The sequence below is a fragment of the Leuciscus leuciscus genome (genome assembly GCF_965113295.1).
Source record: "Leuciscus leuciscus genome assembly, chromosome: 12".
Taxonomy (NCBI): domain Eukaryota; kingdom Metazoa; phylum Chordata; class Actinopteri; order Cypriniformes; family Leuciscidae; genus Leuciscus; species Leuciscus leuciscus.
Window position 1 is genome coordinate 36524204 of NC_138736.1, and position 18966 is coordinate 36543169.

Here is an 18966-nt window from a genome sequence, read left to right on the forward strand (position 1 = left end):
ACAAAATGAATAGTGCTCTAATAGTGAATAGTCTTTTGTTGAATTTATTCGTTTTTATGCTAAAATGTCACACATCTGTCTAGGCAGCTCGAGCAGAGCCAAAGATTTTTTTGTGTGTGGACTGCGGGTGGTTGGGGGATGAATTACATGAATCAAACGTATGATAGCATATTTTAAATTCAAAATGGTGAAATATCATAAGTTGAGTAGCTTGTATCTCTTGATATTACTGTTGGTCATTCAACATTCCTCTCATAAAACAGTAGTCAAATATTAAATGTTTAGCTTCTTGTTAAATATATATGTGTGTGTGTATATATGAAGAGTTCAGATGCAAAAGCCTCTAAGTGCCGTCTGAAATTTTCTTCTAGAATGATCATTTTTTTCAAGCTCGTATATTTAAGTTAAGTAATTTCTCTTAAATGACAATTAATAGGTAATTTTCATTGCCAATTAAGTGAAATTACTGAACTTAAATATACAAGCTTGATAAAAATGATCATTCTTAATCTAGAAGAAAATTTCAGATGGCACTTAGAGGTTTTTGCATCTGAACTCTTCATATATATATATATATATAGATGTGTGTGTGTGTGTGTGTGTGTGTGTGTGTGTGTGTGTGTGTGTGTGTGTGTGTGTGTGTGTGTGTGTGTGTGTGTGTGTGTGTGTGTGTGTGTGTGTGTGTATATATATATACTGTAACATAGAATATATGTTATATATAGGGATGTAATCACCATAGATATTGAGAGGGACAAGTCATGCATGGCCAAATTGTCCCACATGGAAAGATGTAGGCCTACCTAATGCAGAAGCCGCCTCATTTTCCAACGTCAGATTTAGATTTAGCATAAGCAGAAACTAAAGCTGAAAAGAAAAGAGAGTCCACTCACGTACACTGTACACAGGATACTTGATTCGAGAGTCTTCTGTCGAGATTATTTTTTAAAAAAAATTTAGCCTTAACTTACTCATTCTACCAACTAAAAAAATAGTATAAGACAAATAAAATGAGAACATATGAATTCTATTTTTGGTTTAGCAATAATTTCCTTCATCTCATCAAATTTCCAATCACAGATAACTCCACTGAAGAGCAAGACAGTGAGAGGGAAGTTTGTCCTCCTAAATGGACTAAAATTCTTCTGATTGTTTTTGCGGTTTCTCTGGTTTTTGCCCTTGGAGGTCTCTGTATTCTGGGTATACTGTGTGAGTATAACTATATGATTTTGATAACTAATATGATACTATGCATTGATTTAAATGTGAAATTTTGAAGTAAAGACTGAAATAATATTTTCTTTTAAAATGTACTCCAATAATATTTGCTTTATATACAACTTTGAATAATATTTTGTACAGTGTAGATACACAGATACAAATATAATGTTCAGTGAACTCAAAAGTAACAAGTTGATTTAAAAAAAATAATGTTTTGATGAACAAACTTATTAACTTAAAGGGATAGTTCACTTTGAAATTAAATTTTGGTATGTTTTAGCTTACCTCAAGGGCATCCAAGATGTAGGTGTCTTTTTTTCCGCAGTAGTTTCAATTTTGATATTTTTAGGTCAAACCGTTCTTGTCTGTCAGTCATATAATGCAGGTCTATGGTCATTATCTCAAAGAGCATGCACAGAGTCCAAATTAAACAATTCCCCATCGTAAGTAGCCTACACATTGATGGCCTAAGACTTGGTGCATATATATATACACTAGATGTCGCCTTGGCTACGGTTTCCAATGAACTGCAGTAGCCAAGGCGACATCTAGTGTATATATCTATGCACCAGTCTGCGTACACTTCACACAGAAGGATGCGCCCGCGCTCTCAGATCAATTGGATGTGGCTGTGTTCAAGAGGTAAAAACGATATAAATACTGTTCGTTTTCTCACACAAACCGCTCGTTTCGTGTCTTAGGCCATCAATGTGTACTTACGATGGGGAATTGTTTAATTTGGACGATGGGGAATTGTTTTAATTTGGACTCTGTGCATGCTCTTTGAGATAGTGACCATAGACCTGCATTATATGACTGACAGACAAGAACGGTTTGACCTAAAAATATCAAAATTGAAACTACTGCGGAAAAAAAGACACCTACATCTTGGATGCCCTTGAGGTAAGCTAAAACATACCAAAAATTAATTTCAAAGTGAACTATCCCTTTAACTGAATAAATTTAAAGTGATAGTTCACCATTTAAGTGCATTGCACATAATTGTGACAAAATGTCTGTTTTTCTTTTCTTTTCTTTTCTTTTTTAATACAAATTATATCACTGCTACTGCTTATGTTTTGTCTTTATTCAGATTCCAGTCTGTCAGTGAAACTTTCTGCCCAGGAGACCAAGAGCAAACGTGAGTAAAATGTATTTGATTCTTTAATGACTAGGTGATTTGTCTTTTTTTTTATTTATTTTTTTTTAACTTAATTTATTAACTGTTTCTGTACCAGTCATGGAAAGAGAATTTAAGGAACTTACAGTTAACTACAACGGAGTTAGTGAACGTATCAGCGCTAAAGACAGTAAGTTGTGTTAGTCTCAGCTTGAACCAGTTTAGATTAAATCCCTCAACTCATTTCAACACACTTTGAACTCATTTCTCCAACCACTTGTTTTCTCCTTTCTTCATAACCATTGTTGTACCAGACGTGGTGAGAGAGCTTACAGACAACTACAACAGTGTTAGAGAAAGTCTCCGCGCTAAAGACAGTAAGTTGTGTTAGTTTCAGCTTGAACCAGTTTAGATTAAATCCCTCAACTCATTTCAACACACTTTGAACTCATTTCTCCAACCACTTGTTTTCTCCTTTCTTCATAACCATTGTTGTACCAGACGTGGTGAGAGAGCTTACAGACAACTACAACAGAGTTAGTGAACGTCTCAGCGCTAAAGACAGTAAGTTGTGTTAGTTTCAGTTTTATACCGTACACAGACCAAGAGGTGCTATTTCTAATTCTGAACCCATTTTAATTTAACTTGTTTAATTACAGTTTTGTTTGTAGAGGAAATACAAGTTAGTCTCACCCAATTGTTCTGTTTCTGTACCAGACATGGAAAGAGAGCTTGAGGAACGTATGGCTAACTACACCAGAGTTAGAGAACAACTGTCCTTTTACGAAGGTGAACGGATTCTCTTTTAGAAGGCTGAGGTGTTTTATCAATTTCTGCACAATGAACCAATAATTATCTTCAAAGAGTGTTAAGATCTGATATGGATCATTTCTGCTTTTTATTTCAGCATTTGCAGCACAGTCCTTGAACTGTAATATGAGCTTGACAACTTGGGGTGGAAAGTTTTACTTCTTCAGCTCTGATAAACTGAACTGGACGAACAGTCGAGATGTCTGTGTTTCAAAAGGAGCCGATCTGGTGACCATAACCAGCCAATCAGAACAGGTAAGACTGAGAAATCTTGAAGTAACTGATGTTGGATGTGAGTCAAAGAACTTTATGATGTTAAATAATCTTATTACAATTTTTAAAGAAGATTTCATTTTGAGATGTGATTTTGCCCTCAATAAAAATGTGTAATATACAGTAAATGCTTTAATACAAAAGCATTTCTCTCTTTAAGCAATATATTATGCATTATGTGTTTGCATAATGTTTTCTCCATTAGGATTTTCTGGTCTCTAACGTTTCTGAGATGCACTGGATTGGTCTCAATGATCTGGACACTGAAGGACACTGGGTTTGGGTGAATAACCAAACTCTCAATGACACCAGAGTACAGTAAGATCTCTGATTTTCTTGCCTGTTTATCTGTGAAATATATTCAGTCTGTTCTCGATCCATGAAATATGTTGAATATACTTCTGTTTTAATTAGACTGTCTAATTTTCTGCTTCCAAAGGTTCTGGCACAAGAGAGAATATGGGCAGAGAGAACCTGATAACTGGAAACAAAAAGATCCTTCTGGAGAGAACTGTGCTAGTCTGGGAAATTGGGAAAGTTCCTTGAACAAATGGTTTGATCAATCTTGCAAAGAGCAGAAAAAGTTTATCTGTGAAAATAATTAACCATTTTCCCTCACTGATGAAAACTGAAAGAGGAAATGCTGTAAATATGCAGAGATTGAATATTAATGCTATTTCAATAATTATCTTTCATGGCGGATCTTTAACTCTAGATCAGTGCTTAAATATGAATTTGCATGTATCGTATCAAGTTTAAAAACATGTGTTTTTTGTTTTTCTAAATGTTTTGCTCGCTTCTCAGTTTTTTAAGTGTTTTAATATTTTGACATTGATCTGTACTGCGCACTGAAAGCTATTTAGCATGTTTATTCTCAATTTTAAAGTGCCCCTATTATGCTTTTTTGAATATTACAAAAATATATATCAATTAAATCTTTCCAGCATACAGTTTTTTGTTTTTTTCACCAAATAAGAATGGAGATTTTTTTAATGTGCTTCTCAAAATAATAAAAGCAGTCAACTGTCAAAAGAAGTATTCAAAAGAAGTTTACACTGACACTGGCCGCCACATGCACATACAGTATCTGTCTACAAGACCATAGGGTGTCCCATTTGTCATTTTAGGATTCAGAAGGGTGCCTGTGAGCGGACCAATCAAAACAATTTTTGAAAATGATTAAATACAGTGGCTTCTCTTACTTTTCTGTGATATTTAATGCCAGTTTATAAGGAAGTGGCGATTTTGTTCTCTTCGACTCACTGAACCCACACAGTAACAGTGTCGGCCCAGATCCGGGCCACATCTGGTACACATTGAATCCACACATACCATGATGTGGCCCGGATCTGGGCCGACACTACGTTGCTGTCTAGGAATGGAAACGCTGCTTGATTTCACAAATGTTTTATGCGATATTAAAACTTTTCATATAAGTTAAATTCGCAACTTTGGACGGAAACATAGCTAGTGAGTTGTTGATTCGAGAACAGATGCAATCGGATTGGTCCAATTCACAAATGAATCGTTTAGTGCTATTTGCAAATCGATTGAACGGGTTTGTCAGACTCATGCACAGAGAGGCTTAGACAGTGTGTTTGAATGTTTATACACATCGAAACAACTGTTTATTAACCTTGGAAATTTTTTGATCGATTCAAATCGATTAATTGCTATTATTAGCATCTAAGATAAAAGTTTTTGTTTGTATAATATATGTGTAAGGGAGGCAGGGATGAGAAACTGGATAAATAATTCACTTTGTAAGCTAACTTTGAACACTAAAATTGAGTATAAAAGGCATCAGTTATTGAAGGCAGTAACCCTGGATGTCAAGCACACAAACAATGCAAACTCCAATCAATATTGAATATTACTTTCTTATAAAGTACTTAAAATAATAATAATAATAATAAGACTGAAGTAATCTACTAAAGTCTGTGCATTGAGCACTTCAGACTGATTGCAGAAGTTTAAAAACAATCCCTAACCATAATGTTTGAGGAAAATATCATTACATTACTGCTTTAAAAACAGCATAATGAATAAATCACCATCAATAGATGGCAGCTATACTGAGTAGCTATTTGAATATGCAAGCATTAGCTTGAAGTTATACAAAAGGACGATGACAAGATCTGTGTTGTGTGTGACACGTAAACTGCATTAATTGAACTTGTCATGCTATGATGATGATAACATTTAGACTGCAGGTGCATGAACTCATTTTTGCATTAGTTTTTTCCTCTATTCTCCACTAACCTCCACTGTTGCAACAATCTTTACCTTTAACAGCATTTACCATCCACTGACATCCAGCGGTGGTTTAGAGTCAGTGAATGTACTGACATACTGATACCATGTCCCAAACACAGCGTGTGAGTGGAGTGACTGCATTTTCTCAAAGCGTTCTGCATGTGCAAAAATCCTTGTTAATGTTAGAGCCTATAAAACACTTGTTTTTGTCATTACTTTTTCCCACAGGATACAATTGAATTTCTGAAGATATTTTAATGAACAAACTATTTTCAACTATTATAAAAATTTGTATACTTTTATATAGTTTGTTGCATTACATGAGTAGTCCTTATGGGGCGGCTTGTGTCAAAATGATTTACGACTTTGACCTTTGACCTTTTGGCAGGTTGAACTTCCGGTGACCTTATGATTGACGGGTTGAACTTCCGGAATGCGGTCATGGGATTAACCTATTGACCCTGCTAGCCTATCGATCATGTTGTATGACAGTTGCTTTTGCCCCGGTGACCTATGTAGGACTAAATCATAATTTTGACGGGTAGTTATATTTGAACAGATGTTTTTTGCCGTTTGTTTGAACTTTGTCCCAGTTATGTGTGTGCGTGTGTGGTTATATGGCTTGTGCCTGCGCCTGCAGTTATTTCATATATGTGACATTCAGTTATTTCACATTTTATATATAAAACATTCTATAATTTATATAACCTAAAACAATTAAAGGTTGAAAAAACATTTAGTTATTTCACATTCATATGTAAAACATCCTTTATATAATATAAATTATCATGCTAAAGTTCTTTTTAAAAGTGTATAACATAAATTATATAATCTAAAGCAATTTAACTAAGGTTGAAAACATTCTGCTCTTTTTTAAAATTATATAATGAAATACTTATAAAATCTACATAATGTTGCATATCACACTAGCAATAGTTTGAAAAAACATGCTGTTCTTTTAAAAGCTTACTAAAACCAATTGGTTTAGAAGAATAAAATCATCTTACCTTATTTTAGAAAGTTGAAGTATACCATTGATGTCCACAAAAATGCAATGTATGAATGGATTCAAAATTGTTTTACACAACTGAATTCACACTGTCTCAAAACATAAGGAGCGCGCGCGTGTCTGTGTGTGTGTGTGTCTATGCGCGCGTCCTCTTCCTGCGAGCTCTGACCCCCCTCCTTACAGTGTAACTGTCAAGTGAATCTCACACTAACAAAAGTTGAAAACATGCCTTTAAAAGTATAATATAAATATCTTATTGATCCAATTGTTTTAGTTTTAGATGAATAAAAAATGACTGAGTTAAAATTAACTCATCAATGTCCATACCATTCATGTCCACAAAAATAATTAAACTAAAGTTGAAAAACATACCTTTAAAAGTGTATAATATAAAATAAAATATCTTGCTAAAGTTGAAAAACATACCGTTCCTTAAAAGTATAATATAAATATCTTATTGATCCAACTATTTTAGTTTTAGATGAATAAAAAATGACTGAGTTAAAATTAACACATCAATGTCCATACCACTGATGCCCACAAAAATAATTTAACTAAAGTTGATAAACATACCTTTAAAACTGTATAAATGTAATGGTTATAAAATAATTTTACTAAGGTTGAAAAAATATTCAGTTCTTTTAAAAGAATATAACATAAAAAGCTTACTAAAACCAATTGTTTTAGTTAAAAGTAAATAAAATCATCTTACCTTATTTTAGAGAGAAAGTTGAAGAAGTGGCTCCTAACACATCATTGTCCATTGATGTCCACAAAAAATGCAATGTATGAATGGATTCAAAATTGTTTTACACAACTGAATTCATATAGTCATTCCTGAATGTCTCTCAAAGCACCGTCTCAAAACATAGGGAGGCGCGCGGTATGTGTGTCAAAAAGTAAAACACACGTGTGTGTGTGTGTGTGTGTGTGTGTGTGTGTGTGTGTGTGTGTGCGCGCCCCCTTCACATGTGAGCTTTGACCCCTCTCCTTCGCATACCAGAGCACAGTGAAAGTGAGGAAGGGGTTTCCTAATATCACACTCACAAAAGTTGAAAAACATACTGTTCCTTAAAAGTGTATAAATAAAATGGTTATATAAATATACTGAAACCAATTATTTTAGATGAATAAATAAAATTCATCTTACATGTTTAGAGTTACAACTCTTGAACTTACATGTTCAAGAAGCTGTTGAGAGCTATAAATCACAGAGTGGTTCTCTCTCACACCAGCGTCTCTGACTCAGAGGGGTGTATTCAGTGATGGGATGAGACATTTTGAATGGTGTGTTAAACTTATAATCCTAAATGTTTAAATGACATCTTTTAAAAATAAAAGATGTTTTAAATAAATTATTAAAAGTCTTAATAAAAACAAATATTTTACAACGATGGTCTGTGGAAAAATTTGACTTGAACAAAGTATTTTTATTTATTTATCATGGGTATGTCAAATCACTTGAAAATTGAAGCGTCACAAGTCATCTCACGCCTGTGAAATATTCAGTAATTTCTTAAGTTGTATCTGTGAGAAAATGACAACCACATAGGCCTATCTTCAGAGAGAGCAACCATGAAAACATTTAGAAACTGGGAATCTTCCAGAAATAAGGTCCTTCCGATCAGCGCTGAGAAAGAAGTTACTGGACAATAATGATAGCTTCAGAATATCGGATGACAGATGAGTCTCTGTGCATCGTGTCAGAGCGTATGTCATGTTAGTCTGCTAACGCCTTTACAGAGCCAAAAGTTTTGTACACACTAAATTCATTTAAAAGCATAACCGTAAAAGTTTAAATCAAATCTTTAAAGTTTTATTAAAACCATATCTTCTATTTATCTTCTTAGAAGACTTAGGTATTATTGTTACTAAACAGCGTCTGTTCAAAAACTTTAGGTGGTCGTCTTAAATCTAATTTATATGAAAAAGATTCAATCAGCATATTTTTTTCCATGCTGGGTTTCAATTTTTATGGTGGGGGCTTTCCATAGCTATCCCGTACACCTAAAAACGACCATCACAGAAAACTACATTAAAAATGAAATAAATAAATCATTTTATAAAATGTAAACAAAGTTTTAGCTAAATAAAAACACCTTACGTTTCCAGAGAGGTGAAGTAGTTCTTTATGCAATGATAAAAACGATCCAAAAAAGCAAATAGTTTAAGTTGTCATAAACAGAACAAAACAAAACAAATCCTTCAATGATAAACTACAGTGTGAACTGAAGCTTCAGGATATAGGGCGACAGAACAAATGAGTCTCGGCGGACAATGTCGCAGTAAATCTAGTCTGCTAACGCCTTTCCAGAGTACATCCAGAGTTTACACTAATTTCATTTAAAAGCATAACCTTAAAAGTTTAAATCAAATCTTTAAAATCATATCTTCTTAGAAGATTTATGTATTATTGTTACTAAGCAGCGTCTGTCCAAAAACTTTAGATTGTTACATACAACATGAAACATGTTGTCAAGGTTTGTCACAATGTTTTTTAAGAAATCCTAGGACTTCACATTGCTCTTATTTAGTCAAAGTTGTATCATTTGGAAAATCAAAGTAAAAATCGTCTTAATTCAGAGTATAAGTATAAGATCGTATAAGATCATTTTTACTCGTATCTCCCGAACTAGGGTGAAACCCTTTACTGAGAATATACCACCGGTCATCTACTCAAAATATATGTAGAAGTTTCAAATGTTAGCATTTGTTGATGGTGGTCGCATGAACAGACTTTGGGGAGATCTATAGCAGACCTATATAGCAGTCCCAAAAGAATTTCTCCCATCTAGCGGTTCTCCCATCTACTCGCTTTTTCAACTTTGGTAAATGTGTCAAAAAGCTATGACAACATGTCTTCCAATAGCGCATCATCGAGTTTAACTATACATGTTCTACCGTTATGCTGCCTATATAATGATTTACACAACCAAGCTCGTCATTTAGACCGTAACTTTGACTTACCCGTCGAGAAGAAAGCAGGCAACTTCCCTTTCAAAGTCTTTCTCCTTCATTAGCTCTTTCCACCTGGGAAAAGCTATCCCGATATTTATTTACATACCGATCAATAAAATTTTTGCTTTTTGGCGACGACCAGTGCAGCCTTTCAAATGTGCCTGGGGCAGTATTTTCAAATTTTCATCCAGGCTGCCCCGGGTTCGACTCCCGGTATGGGAAGACAATTTTTTTACATCGCCAACAAAATTCAAGTTATTCAAGTTCATCAATAATCATTTTTAGTTATGCATAGTCTTAGAGGCCTACACGAACTGCAGAAACAAGCAGTTTCTTGAAGATTCGGTACTGAATCATTTTCACAAATACAATTACTGAATTCAGAAAATTTCACTATGGAATATTTACTTTATCTATCATAATTTCAATTTAGTACGTCATCATTTAAACTTTTCATCTCATAATTATGACGCATAGTCATAATTTTTATTTCAACTTTTTAATTCAGAATTACAATTTTTGTCAATTACGCCTTTTTAATGTAATAATTCAAACCTTTTTAAGTCATCATTTGGTTGTTGACTATAGTAGTGCTGATGATGAAATGTGTCGAGTTAGGCTAGCGCTTTTTGTACCTCTCTGGTCTTTTTCAAGATGGCGGAACGACACGGAAGCTTCCTTGCACATACCCGCCCCATGTAAATAAAGATAAGAAATGATCTGATTTTAAGAAAGATCATTTTACACCCATGAGGACATATTTTATGAATACAGACAATGATTTTAGCTAATAAAATACAATTTTTCAACCCGAGCGAATCTACACATGAGAGGCCTTCAGAAGTCATAACTTCAGCGGCTTAGGCCCATTGGTGTAGGTATTTGTAAAAATCAAATACTCTATTACACTTTTTAAAGTTAGAATAAAAAGACCTGTAGTGTTGTCTGACACAAGGCCATTAACTTGTTTTATAAATGTACTTTGCTTATTTCTACAAATATCAACCTGATAAATGAAAATCAGAAAAAATAAAAAACAGTGTTTTAAAATACAACTAAACCATGATAATGTTTAGTTTAGATGTTGATGACTCAGGCATAGTGCAACCAGATTTCTCTAACATCTCACTCACAACGCAAAACGTTGTAAATAAACATTTTCAAACTGTAATTTAACCATATTTTATTAATATTATGTTGATTTAAAGTTTTTGTTATTAACTAATACCTACTAACATCCGGCACAAAATGAAAGAGATGAATTATTTGAAAAAAGGAATATTCACAATCTACAGTTAGATTTTCTCCTACTTAGTATCTGTGGGTGTATTTTTACACACTCTTGTAAAGACTATGGACTAACTTTAAAACAATCTTTATACAGGAATGAAACGTGTCCATGTAAGATTCAAAAGACCAAATCACTAAGAAAAGAGCCGTTTATAATAAATACACAAAAGGTTCCAAATGATGATGGTTTTATTACTCCGCTAGATTTAGTCATCTTGTTCAGATAGTAGGCGACACTGTTTCACATGTTGTATGTTGGACCGTATGTGTTTTAGATGAAAACGTTTCTTTGAGAGCCGTCTATAGAAATAAATGACGCTTAAGAATTTAAGCGATAGTCTTTCTGTTTGACTAAATTGATATCAATCACACAAATACGAATCACACAAACTGTTTTACACTTAAACTATTGCACCGAGAGAGGCATATTCATCAAAGTTCCACACTTTGGTAAAACCTGCAGATAAAATTGCACGAATAGTAAATTCTAATTCTTCATCACCATGAGCCATTTAAAAACATACACAGAAAAAGCCACTATAGTGATCAGTTTTGACTTTTGGGGGTTTTGTCATTGACATTTTTTGCTTCTTTTTGTTTTTGTACAGTTTGCAAAAAGTATATAGTCTCAGAGCGTGGTCAAACATGTTCATATAGGAATGTATCCTATACTTTATAGGTCCTTCTAGTATGAGAGTGTTTAGTATGAGAGTGAATCTTTCTGCTATGTCTACGAAACATCGACGTGAAAGATGAGTATTGCTGTTTTTTCTGTTACCTATTACAGTTTAAACTCGTCTAACTATTACACTTATTTTGTTATTATACACAGTTAAGCTAATGAATTACAGTTGATAAGTGTTATATTTATATATATATAGTTTTAGGCATCCGTCTTTTAGGCCCGATCCAGAAAACAGACGTTGTGTCTTAATAATTGCTCTTCTTTTTATGATCTTCTTTTTATTCTGCATAATGCCGAAATATTTTAACCTATCGTCAATTTCAAGCGTTAGATAAATCGTCTAACTATTATATCTTGTTTATACCTGGATTCTTGTTTAACAGCGCTATTGTTCTCGGCCTCATCAAAGTTCACACAGTTTTCACCGACTCTGAAACAAGACCAAATTTTAGTTGCTCTTATTTAATTTTGGCTACATTGTTTTTATGCATCATGTTAAATGTAAATTTTATGATAGGAAAGTACGGACAGCGCCTTTGACCAATCCTCTACATATGGGGCACTTGCTCAGAGAAGGCGCACATTCTTTGCACACAACTAGGTGACCACAGGGGATGAAGACAATGTTCACTTCCTTATCCATGCAAACTTTGCAGATGCGCTCCTCTTGAAGTCTTCTTAACTGTTCCTCCATAGGCAAGTCTGAAAGATCTTGACTCGGTGATGCAGCTTCATTTGTCTGGGCCGTCAGGCCACACTCAAATTCCATCTCTAAAGCAGATGTCACCACAGGATTGTTCTCTTGTTCTCTCACAAATTCTCTTGAGTCTCCATTAGTCAATAGCCGCTCAAATAGTCTTGGAAATCTTGCTTGAATCTGACGGACAAACTCTTGGCCCTTTTCTTGCAGCAGGTATTCACATCTTGGAAACCACTTGGCATGTTCTACCCATGGATCATCACCAGACTCCCAACATCTGAGTCCACCATCGCAACAAAAGCACTTCACGTCATCATTACGACCAACATAGTAAAAACCAGCCTTAGCCAATTGGTCTGGTCGAACAGTTATTCTTGAGGGCCAGTAGACAAATGTGAGCAACCGGTCTTCACACTGTTGCATTGCCGATCCATTGGAAAGGATAGATAAAGGTACATTATCTGCACGGTCATCTCGAACGAAGCGGCAGTGGGGGTAATGCCTCTGGTGTTCTGATACTGCCAGATCTCCCGGTTCCCAGTTGCTAAGCTGGCCTCCACAACTGAAGCAAGCCACTCTGTCGCCCTGGCCAAGGTAGTAGAAACCACTTTTGGCAAGCTCGGCCGGAGCTACTGGTGCAAGAGTCCAATTCTGAAAGGTGTCAAGGCGTTCCTGTTCCCGACGCATGTCAGGATTCTGACAAGCCGGAGGGCGCTGGTGAGACATATCCATGTTTAAGTAAACTCCTCCGTTTGGCCTGATACGGATGCCGTGGTGGTCGATGTAACGGGTGTCGCAGGGGTGGAAAGAGGATGGCTTCGTTGCGAAGCGGGGAAAGGGCACTTTTGATGAAGACATAAAAATGGGACCACAGGGTGTGTCCACTCAAGCCCTTCTCTCTGCCGGACTAGTGTCTAGTCGTCCATGACAGAACACATCATCTTATTAAAAAATGTAATGAGAACAAAGAACAACACCACAAAATGTCCTTTCTTCTGTACACGGCGGGCAAATTAGTTGTATCATTTGATATGATACAACTGTATTGCCGCCTCGGTAATTAAAATGCAGAAAACAAATATTTAATCTTTTAAATCATGTATTATTTTTAATTATTCTAAATATTATTATTATTATAATACTATTTTTATGACCTCAGACATTTTTTAACCAGAAATTTTTAATTCAACATTATACTTTCATACATTGAAGAAGAAATTTGAGTGAAAGACATTTACAGATGGTCTAACCAGAATAGAAAATCTCTGCAGGCTATCATGTTTTGCTCCAGGGTATAGTTGACCAGACTTTCAACTAATTCACCAACGTCAGTTTTTGCATTTTTTGACACCAGTGACACACAGAGATCCGTTACAAATGTCCATATAGCGAGAATTTCTGTGATTTCGAATTCGTCGCAACATCCACCCAACACATCCAGAACTTTTCTGAGGATTACGCCGATCGGCTCTTTGCCGTTAAAAAACATGGGTGTTACATCAGGCCATGGCTTTGTCAAGCCTCTTACGACGTCCATTTCATTTTTGAGATTTGTCACACGTTTGGTATCCTGCGCACAATCTTTTTTCATATCACACGCAGCGTCGATGATCCTGTGCATCAAGCCAACCATTTGGCCTCTAAAATGATCTTTAAACATAGAGTCCAGCGCAGCTCTCAAACGACACTCTTTGCCCGTGGCACACTCACACACCGGAGGATAATTGTACCCCGTATCGCCAGAACTGGACGGGGAGTCGTTCTCCATCAGGTTTTGCGTCGCCATTTTTTCAGCTTTTCGACGAGTCTCCTGAATCTCCTGGAATGTTCCTGGAATCTCCCTTGCGGTGCAATCGTGCGTTAATGCTCGGAAGTTTGTGGGTCAGAAGTTTGCGTCAGGCTCAGACAAACAGGACTTTCAACTTTTGTTGCAGTGGCGCAGCAGTCCGAGGCTAGTAGAGCTAGAGTAGAGCGTGCAATGTTCTGAAATATTTATCAGGCTGGGGTCCACCCACCCCGCTGGAGGGGCTGAATAGGGGTTGTCATCAGGAAAGCCATAAATAACTAGGTCCTGCATAAACAACAAGTCCTGGGTCCAAGTCCTATCCAAGTCCTCCAGAGAGAAGAATAGAATAGAATAGAATCGGGCATTTATATAGCGCTTTCATATGTACTACTGTACACCCAAAGCGCTTTACAATCATATCAGGGGATCTCTCCTCAACACCACCAGTGTGCAGCATCCACTTGGATGATGCGACGGCAGCCACAGTACAACGGCGCCAGTGCGCTCACCACACACCGGATATAGGTGGAGAGAGGAGAGAGAGTGATAGAGCCAATTCAATGTAAGGGGATTATTAGGAGAGAAGTTTATTATTTTCACTCAATCCAGTTACAAAATCTGATTAAACATTACATGGGTGAATTGTTCAACATAAGTTCTGTAACACACATTTAGAAAGTAGGATGTATTTCATTTTAGTTTTTCTTCAAACAATGAGACAAAAGTAGCTTTGTATGCACAGATTTTGAGAAAGAGACATCCTTGTCTTTATTTTTAAAAACATAGAACCAGAGAACAGAGAACCTTGTGCGGCATATCCGCATAAAGGGTTAACATATACATTTTAGCATTATTTAAAAACTAGGATGATATAATAATATAATGTAAATGTCTCACGTGAAGATTTTATCAAATCAAGCCAATTCATGCGAATACTGTCGTATATGACCAAAGAGATATATAACAAATATGATATCCGGGGGGAAAGTGTAAAGAAAACGCCATACAAAACATTACATTCACACTCGGCAATTCGATAAGTGTTAAAAGTGTAAGGAAAATAGACAGGCTACAATAGATTGAGAATGGTGATGTTAAAAACTGTTAAACAGGGTGTTTCAGAAGAAATGCAAAAATGTGCTTTTTACGAACGCCTGCTCTACACGTGACGTCACATCTCCGCGTTGCTGTTTTGGCACGCTTTATGGAAGTTTGAATCGTTCAGTCATACACACAAGTGCAGCGATGGAGCGCGTGAACATGAGCAGTGTGAGAGGATTCCTGAGATCTTGCGACGATCTGACTGAGAAAATTCGCTGTTTAATACAGAAGAAACTCATCAAGAAGTACTTGAGCAGGTAATATTATGCGCTTACGATGCAATGTGTGGGAGTGACGCAGTATCCAGAGGTTGAATTGTAAAAAAACTAAAAAACCTATTTTATGCGTGGATTAAAGAATAGAATAAAAACAAATAGGCATTTATTGAAGACATATTTTTTATATCATTGTAGAATGTATTTCTCTCTCACTAGCCTATGGACAAACAATCCCATGCATGCCAAACTATCATTTGGCATAACTAATCATTATCAACATATTTTTTGATAAAAGAGTTCCAAATGATAATTTTAAGCGCTCCAAAGTTCACTTTGTCCACAAAAAGGAACTTAGCCTTAATTTACTGAAGGCTATGGATGTTAGGTAAATATGTTTATTAAATTGTACACATTCATTCATGTACATGTTATGTGTTTCTTCTCCTCTCACATTAAATCACAATTTAGAAAAAAGAAATTAGAAAAAAGTTGATTAGTTTGATTATTTTTGTCATTGTTTAACATTTCTCAAAACATTTCTGTCAAATATGAAATGTTTAGTTTAGCTACTTGCACCTTATCTCACACTTTGACCGTTATCAGCTATTATCAGATAGTATTGTCCTAACATAGACTATTATTGTTATTGGCCTAACATAGACTATTGTTTTAACTCTGGTTTAACTTGCTGTGCGTCTGTTCACCGGCCAGCATGTGCTCTAACACCTGCAGCATCAGCCGCTTCATTGACTTTGAACTGGTGTATGAATGTGTTTATTTTATGTTAACTTTATTTTTGCTATTGTACATACATTTTATTCTTCTAACTGTTTGTCTTTGGTTAACACAGTTGGAGAAGAACAACAGGGAGGTTGGAAGACACAGTAGAGGAACTACAGAATAAATATGGAGAGAAAACAGCATTAAAAAGGATCAAGTCCATAGTGAAAAAAATCAGAAAAAAGAATATCAAACGTAGGAAAAGATTTATAATTTACTTTGTTAGTAGTCAATATGGTTCTCAATCTTCAATAAGCTTTACTATAATGTTTACATGGTTTTGGTTGTGTATTTAATTGTTAATTTTTGTAACAGATGGTAACGTTCAAATGCATTCTGGAAACATGACAAATCAACAGCCTAACAACCTTCCACAACGACAGCATAATAATACTACATCATTCGGACAGCCATTAATTCAGAACCCTAATCAGCTTAACTTCACAATTGTCCAGAAGAATGGTGGGACAATAGTTACTACAATTATGGTAGAAAACACAATATATGGTGATGTTAACATCGGTGCGGTGAGTGTCTGATCATTTAAGAAACAGTTGCTTAGTTAAGAAATGATGTGTATGTGTTTTTTCACAAATTTTGTTTTGTTTTTTAAAGTTAGTCCATAGTCTTTACAAGAGTGTGTAAAAATACACCCACAGATACTAAGTAGGAGAAAATCTAACTGTATAGTGTAGATTGTGAATATTCCTTTTTTCAAATAATTCATCTCTTTCATTTTGTGCCGGATGTTAAAAGATAAAGGTATTAGTTAATAACAAAAAGCTTTAAATCAACATAATATTAATAAAATATGGTTAAATTACAGTTTGAAAATGTTTATTTACAACGTTTTGCGTTGTGAGTGAGATGTTAGAGAAATCTGGTTGCACTATGCCTGAGTCATCAACATCTAAACTAAACATTATCATGGTTTAGTTGTATTTTAAAACACTGTTTTTTCTTTTTTCTGATTTTCATTTATCAGGTTGATATTTGTAGAAATAAGCAAAGTACATTTATAAAACAAGTTAATGGCCTTGTGTCAGACAACACTACAGGTCTTTTTATTCTAACTTTAAAAAGTGTAATAGAGTATTTGATTTTTACAAATACCTACACCAATGGGCCTAAGCCGCTGAAGTTATGACTTCTGAAGGCCTCTCATGTGTAGATTCGCTCGGGTTGAAAAATTGTATTTTATTAGCTAAAATCATTGTCTGTATTCATAAAATATGTCCTCATGGGTGTAAAATGATCTTTCTTAAAATCAGATCATTTCTTATCTTTATTTACATGGGGCGGGTATGTCCAAGGAAGCTTCCGTGTCGTTCCGCCATCTTGAAAAAGACCAGAGAGGTACAAAAAGCGCTAGCCTAACTCGACACATTTCATCATCAGCACTACTATAGTCAACAACCAAATGATGACTTAAAACCGTTTGAAGTATTACATTAAAAAGGCGTAATTGACAAAAATTGTAATTCTGAATTAAAAAGTTGAAATAAAAATTATGACTATGCGTCATAATTATGAGATGAAAAGTTTAAATGATGACGTACTAAATTGAAATTATGATAGATAAAGTAAATATTCCATAGGGAAATTTTCTGAATTCAGTAATTGTATTTGTGAAAATGATTCAGTACCGAATCTTCAAGAAACTGCTTGTTTCTGCAGTTCGTGTAGGCCTCTAAGACTATGCATAACTAAAAATGATTATTGATGAACTTGAATAACTTGAATTTTGTTGGCGATGTAAAAAAATTGTCTTCCCATACCGGGAGTCGAACCCGGGGCAGCCTGGATGAAAATTTTAAAATACTGCCCCAGGCACATTTGAAAGGCTGCACTGGTCGTCGCCAAAAAGCAGAAATTTAATTGATCGGGATGTAAATAAATAAATTTCCCAGGTGGAAAGAGCTAATGAAGGAGAAAGACTTTGAAAGGGAAGTTGCCTGCGTTCTTCTCGACGGGTAAGTCAAAGTTACGGTCTAAATGACGAGCTTGGTTGTGTAAATCATTATATAGGCAGCATAACGGTAGAACATGTATAGTTAAACTCGATGAAGTGCTATTGGAAGACATGTTGTCATAGCTTTTTGACACATTTACCAAAGTTGAAAAAGCGAGTAGATGGGAGAACCGCTAGATGGGAGAAATTCTTTTGGGACTGCTATATAGGTCTGCTATAGATCTCCCCAAAGTCTGTTCATGCGACCACCATCAACAAATGCTAACATTTGAAACTTCTACATATATTTTGAGTAGATAACCGATAGTATATTCTCAGTAAAGGGTTTCACCTTGTGTGTTTCCGCACTGATTAAGGGTAGTTCGGGAGATACAAGTAAAAATGATCTTATACGATCTTATACTTATACTCTGAATTAAGACGATGTATGATTTTTACTTTGATTTTCCAAATGATACAACTTTGACTAAATAAGAGCAACGTGAAGTCCTAGGATTTCTTAAAAAACATTGTGACAAACCTTGACAACATGTTTCATGTTGTATGTAACAATCTAAAGTTTTTGAACAGACGCTGTTTAGTAACAATAATACCTAAGTCTTCTAAGAAGATAAATAGAAGATATGGTTTTAATAAAACTTTAAAGATTTGATTTAAACTTTTAAGGTTATGCTTTTAAATGAAATTAGTGTAAACTCTGGATGTACTCTGGAAAGGCGTTAGCAGACTAGATTTACTGCGACATTGTCCGCCGAGACTCATCTGTTCTGTCGCCCTATATCCTGAA

At 35.2% G+C, this 18966-nt stretch overlaps 1 protein-coding gene across 1 annotated transcript in view; it reads left to right on the forward strand.

Annotated features, from left to right (window-relative positions):
* The window catches only part of LOC309511155 (uncharacterized protein), a 154532-nt gene that overhangs the window by 125720 nt on the left and 9846 nt on the right, over positions 1-18966 (forward strand). Inside the window, exons 9-12 of the mRNA XM_082186254.1 lie at positions 2656-2718; positions 2843-2905; positions 3059-3130; positions 3249-3406. Of these exons, the coding sequence (XP_082042380.1) occupies positions 2656-2718; positions 2843-2905; positions 3059-3130; positions 3249-3406 (356 nt within the window). The remainder of the gene's footprint in view (positions 1-2655; positions 2719-2842; positions 2906-3058; positions 3131-3248; positions 3407-18966) is intronic.